General features: G+C 35.6%; 1 protein-coding gene across 2 annotated transcripts in view; it reads right to left on the reverse strand.

The window, feature by feature from the left end:
* Positions 1-5,772, reverse strand: part of LOC116172794 (cytoplasmic aconitate hydratase-like) — a 33,272-nt gene extending 27,500 nt beyond the window's left edge. Inside the window, exons 1-4 of one of the 2 annotated variants that reach the window (XM_031490060.1) lie at positions 5,445-5,771; positions 5,292-5,384; positions 5,076-5,242; positions 4,884-5,029 (exon numbers count right to left, since the gene is read on the reverse strand). In XM_031490060.1, the coding sequence (XP_031345920.1) occupies positions 4,884-5,029; positions 5,076-5,242; positions 5,292-5,384; positions 5,445-5,451 (413 nt within the window). In that variant the 5' untranslated portion in view covers positions 5,452-5,771. Of the gene's footprint in view, positions 1-4,883; positions 5,030-5,075; positions 5,243-5,291; positions 5,385-5,444 lie in introns of both variants that reach the window. The other variant, XM_031490062.1, reaches the window with a different exon arrangement.
* Between the last annotated feature and the right edge of the window lie 228 nt (positions 5,773-6,000).

The following is a 6,000-nucleotide window of genomic DNA, read 5'->3' on the forward strand; positions in this document are numbered from 1 at the left end:
CCAAAAATCGACTGCACCAAAATTTCTCGGGAAAAAACTTTTTCTAATTAATTTTGGTGCGTAGAATCCAAAACGATTCGTACTTTTTCGATTAGACGTCTCAATCAAAAGTTATGGGCAAAAAACGAATTTCGACAAAAAATTCAACGGGCTGTAACTTTTGATCTAGTAGCCCGATCTTGGAACTGTTTGAAATTATGGATTCTACAGGCCACATTCTATAAGAAAATATTTTTTTCCGGTCGATCTGAGACAATTTTTTTCTTCGAGCCAAAAAAAAGGCAGTGTAAACCTTCCTTTTTTACCAAAAATCGACTGCACCAAAATTTCTCGGGAAAAAACTTTTTCCAATTAATTTTGGTGCGTAGAATCCAAAACGATTCGTACTTTTTCGATTAGACGTCTCAAGAAAAAGTTATGGGCAAAAAACCAATTTCGACAAAAAATTCAAAGGGCTGTAACTTTTGATCTAGTAGCCCGATCTTGGAACTGTTTGAAATTATGGATTCTACAGGCTACATTCTACAGGGTGTTACACGACCGTTCGAAAAAAAAAAATCGGGTTGTAGAGGGCATCAAAACAAGCACTTTTTCCAAATAAACCGAGGGTCCAACGTGGTTCGTTTGGGAGCCACCCCCCAAAGAGTGTTGAAATCTGCATTTCTTCTTTAATTTTTTTCTCAGCAACCATAAGAGTTACAAAGTCGGGTGGCATGTCTTTGAATAGGTTTTTGGGTATGCTCTTTTCCGATTTTGCAATTTTTTTTTCAAAATTCCTACCCCTAAAGGGCGCACCCCTAAACTAGGGTGCAAAAAAAATTCTGATTTCGACGAAATTTGGTATCTGGGGTTTTTTTAACATGAAAATCACGAATCTGAAATTAGTTTTTGAAAATTCGAAAAAAAAAGTTCCACTACAATTCTTGGCGGGACAACGAAAATAGAGATAATTCCACGAAATTTGTTGTGTACATACTAAACGAGTTAAGGAACAAAACTGTCGAACAGTTTTTTAAAATAACTTTTCAAACAAAAGTTATGCTCATTTGAATGTTGGTCCTTCGGGTCGCGAAGTGTCCCAAGCCTACTAGTAAGCCATAATTTCGCATGTGTTGGTTGACAATGTCGCAAAAACAAAAGAACGCAACACAAAAAACGACGTAACTGACGTTTTACAATAAGGACGAACCTAATAAGTAAACATTCCATTGTTTTTAGGTAAATTGATAATTGGAAGAAATAAAAATAACAACTAACTTCACATTCATTTAATGTACCTTTTCGATTTGTCCTTAAAAGGAGCGTGTTCTTTTGGAAGTTATTTTTCAACCTAAGATTATGAAAATTTTTGATCATAGTGAAAAAGAATCATACGGAAAGTGATTTGACTTTTTCCCCTACCTTATTTAGATAATAAATAATCGATCAGCGCTTTAAGATACCTTGGTAGGTGTTTTAATCGATACATCGAATTTTTTTATCATTTAATGACCGAATTAATTCCAAATAACAAAATATCGACTCAAACCGTTAATCTTTTGTTTTTGCGACATTGTCAACCAACACATGCGAAATTAGGGCTTACTAGTAGGCTTGGGACACTTCGCGACCGGAAGGACCAACATTCAAATGAGTATAACTTTTGTTTGAAAAGTTATTTTAAAAAACTGTTCGACAGTTTTGTTCCTTAACTCGTTTAGTATGTACACAACAAATTTCGTGGAATTATCTCTATTTTCGTTTTCCCGCCAAGAATTGCAGTGGAACTTTTTTTTTCGAATTTTCAAAAACTAATTTCAGATTCGTGATTTTCATGTTAAAAAACCCCCAGATACCAAATTTCGTCGAAATCAGAATTTTTTTTTGCACCCTAGTTTAGGGGTGCGCCCTTTAAGGGTAGGAATTTTGAAAAAAAAATTGCAAAATCGGAAAGAGCATACCCAAAAACCTATTCAAAGACATGCCACCCGACTTTGTAACTCTTATGGTTGCTGAGAAAAAAATAAAAGAAGAAATGCAGATTTCAACACTCTTTGGGGGGTGGCTCCCAAACGAAACACGTTGGACCCTCGGTTTATTTGGAAAAAGTGCTTGTTTTGATGCCCTCTACAACCCGATTTTTTTTTTTCGAACGGTCGTGTAACACCCTGTATAAGAAAATATTCTTTTCCGGTCGATCTGAGACAATTTTTTTCTTCGAGTCAAAAAAAGGCAGTGTAACCTTCCTTTTTTACCAAAAATCGACTGCACCAAAATTTCTCGGGAAAAAACTGTTTCTTATTAATTTTGGCGCGTAGAATCCAAAACGATTCGTACTTTTTCGATTAGACGTCTCAATCAAAAGTTATGGACAAAAAATTCAAAGGGCTGTCACTTTTGATCTAGTAGATATGTATTACATATTTCGATTCCTTGGTCCATTTTAGTGACTTTTTTTATTACACATGATATCTAAAATGCGTCGGTTAGCCGGAATTCGTTGTTTTTTCAAAAAGTAAGTAAAAGTTTAGTTCATTGGCATTTACAATTATGTTGTTGATTAGTTAAGTTAATTTGTTAGAAAAATGGAATTAGAATAACATATTTTAAACGGTGCTCTTGACTTAAATTTTTAAGTATTCAATTTTTTGCTCTTCTACACAATGTTCTGGTGCACATCGTAGAAGAAATGTGGTTTCAGCACGAGGGTGCCCTACCTCATTTTGCTATAAACGTTAAAGAATGGCTGATTCAACAATTGACCAACGCGCTCTCCAGACCTTACACCACTGGACTTCTTCTGATGGGGATACGTGCAAGGAACTGTACGCAAAGAAGTCCCAATAACAAAAGAGCATTCGTAATGCTTTCACATCCATAACGCCAGAGGCGCTTCGTCGTGTCAAAGAATGATTTTCTAAACCCATCGACAAATGTGTGGTCTTGAACATTTATTGAAATAAGTATTTTTCTCTTATTTAAACTTTTTATTTCGATTTTTTAGATTTTGTTTTGTTTTATGTGGAGTAAATTTTTTATAAATTCAATTGTTTATAATTTTTAACGGCCTTCTAATTACTGAGAGGCTTTGAAAATTGAAAGACACTGTGAATTATTAGAAAATGTTGAATTACAAAAAATATGTAATATTGACATGCTTATATCGTTAAAAAGGTAATAAAATCCAACATTTGATGCGGTAAAAAAACTTGGTGGTTCTATTTAAAAAAACCAAGTTACCTTTAATCGAAATTTTGAAAATTGACGGAGTGATTTTTAACATGTTTAGTACCACTGCAAAGTCACAGCCTTCTAAGTTTTATGATAACTGCGATATTCAATTTTTACTGGACATCTACTTTTTGAAAAAACGACGAATTGCGGCTAAACGACTTATATTAGATATCATGTGTCATAAACTCACACTAAAATTGACCAAATCAAAATATGTAATAATATACAGGGGGCTCCATTAAAAAATGCAACTTTGATATAAATCACCCTTTATAACAATTGCAATTTCTGTGAAAATATTTTTAGGTTGTAGCATTAAGGGTCCTTCAACATTCCCCCACAATGAATTTTAAATATGCGCGTTAATAAACCCACAATCGTCCACCCACACACTAATGGCCCACCCTGTATGTATTAAAGTATGCTAGAAGATGTAAAATTACACTGTCATTGGTTGTTGCTATTGGCAGGGGCGGACTGGCCCGGGGGGGTGGAGGCAGGTGGCGATTACCACCTGGCCTGTAGGTCGTAATGGCCCGTTGGAAATTTATAATTATAATTTATAATTTTTTAAATGCATTCATCATTTTTTGCCGTTGAAACACAGTTATAGCTGCAATTTAAAAAAACTATTCTATTTGATTTTCGAGAAAGGAATACTTTAAAATGAAGCAAAAAATTGTATGGTGCAACAGAGCTCCCGCTCCCCCCCTCCCCCACCTCTTCATTACACTAATACTTTAATGGCTCGTAACCTATGCAATTGCACCTGGCCCGTAAGTACCCAGTCCGCTCCAGCCTGTTGGGTAAATAAACTATTATTATAAAGCAGTGAAAACTGTTTTGCAATATCTCTCACCGTTTTCGATTAACAAATTTTTTTAATTACCCCTGCAAATTCAATTTTTGACATAAAAACTTGAATATCGACGAAGCCTTTGGAGTAAAAGGTTAACTACGGGATATCGTTGTACTCCAAATTCGACGTAGAATCCGAAAATGAAGAAAAAATAGGGGGTCCCTATTTAAAATAACAAAGTTGATGTCTACTTCCGGTATTTACGGAAGTGGCGCCATCTTGAAGATATTTTAGTTCAATTCATCATATGCCAAAACCCTTAAGACATTTTGAAAGGTTCTCCATATGTTTCTAACTGACGCTGGTCAAGAATGACCCTGTATATTGGTGTTTCTTTGAGCCGAATCAAATTTCTTTTGGCTATTTTTCACCTTTTACAATATTCCAACGATACTTAACACAACCCTAACTTCATTCTCACAAGGGTCAGGCACAAAAAAAATGACAAAGGATAACACAATAAAAAAAGGCGATTGTAAACAAAATGTCGGTGATAGGACCATAGGGACCTACCTATTTCTTTTAACAAAGAAAACACTGCACAATTAAAATTTAACAATTAACCATTAATCAAGTCCTTTTAACATATTCTACTCTTTTCGTTTTTATCTAAGTTTCTAGATCTTGAACGAGCAAAAAGTTGTAATGAGCATGAAGTCGCTCACTATTCATTAGGGCTATCATTCCTTAAGAGGAGGCTAAACGTTAAAAACCATCAAACTAACCAAACGAAATGTAATAACCTTACGCAACTTTCAAAAAATCTTATGAGTTAACCTGCTTCTCAATTTTTTTATCGAGCAAGACTTACGATCGCACAAAATCGACCTGCACCGAATGATCAATAACTAAATCGGCCGGACAGATGGGATTAATTTTTTGGGGATCACCCCCCAGTCTCTTGACCGCATCTCGCATCGCCGCAAAATCGACGACCGCAGGTACGCCCGTGAAATCCTACAAAAAACGTCATTGCCAAGCAATCTCACTGTAAAAGACTCACCTGTAAAATAACACGAGCCGGTTTAAACGCGACCTCGATACCATTTTCGTCCCGTTGGTTGTGTTCCCAGTTGAGGATACTCTCAACATCCTTTTGCGTTACTTGAAAGTTATCACAGTTACGTACGGCCGACTCTAAGAGGATACGTATCGAATAGGGTAGTCGTTCTAGAAAAATTTGGGTGTAGTAGGGTCCGTAAAAGTCGAGTGGACTTACTGTATTTCTCACCCAAGGAGGCTATGTCGTAGTAATTATACTCCTTTCCGCTAATAATGACCTTTTTGAGTAGGTAATCGTAGGGATTTGGTTCTAGGTTAGAATGAATCGTCAATTTTTACAATTCTGGAAAAAATTAGTGTAAGTACTTACCAGCCATGTTCAAATTGGTGAAAGTCACGTACGTTTAGGAATTAATTTAAAATTGTAATAAATCTGAATTTTTGTGTGTGTCTTTTAATAAAACTTTACTATAATACGGCAAAAATACGGTTTTTAAAAGTAATCTAAAGCTGTTAATCCTCCTGCTGTTGTTAACAGTTAATTTGAAAGCATGGTGCTGATTAAAGGTTCATAACAAACCATGGAATGATACGAATCTACAAAAGGTCAAGCTGTAGGTTATATGCTCGACGCATCATTAAAAGTTGCGTATGAATCGAATATTTGCTTAGTAAGCGTACTTTGTTGTAATTGAATTGATTGAGAATGACATTTGTGCGCTTATAAATTCAAATGAACGTATAAATTATCAATGGGCCCACCTTTTCTTATTACATCCTTGGAGAAGTAACTTGGTCAGGTACAGGGACGGCTTAGGGAATTTTAAAAATAATAAATTACTATTACTCCCATCGTAAGTACCATTCCCCGCCAGGGAAATTCGAACTCAAAGAGCTTTGCCCTCAAAGACACTCGCCCCCTGCCA

The sequence above is a fragment of the Photinus pyralis genome, unplaced genomic scaffold, assembly GCF_008802855.1.
Source record: "Photinus pyralis isolate 1611_PpyrPB1 unplaced genomic scaffold, Ppyr1.3 Ppyr1.4_LG5, whole genome shotgun sequence".
NCBI lineage: Eukaryota > Metazoa > Arthropoda > Insecta > Coleoptera > Lampyridae > Photinus > Photinus pyralis.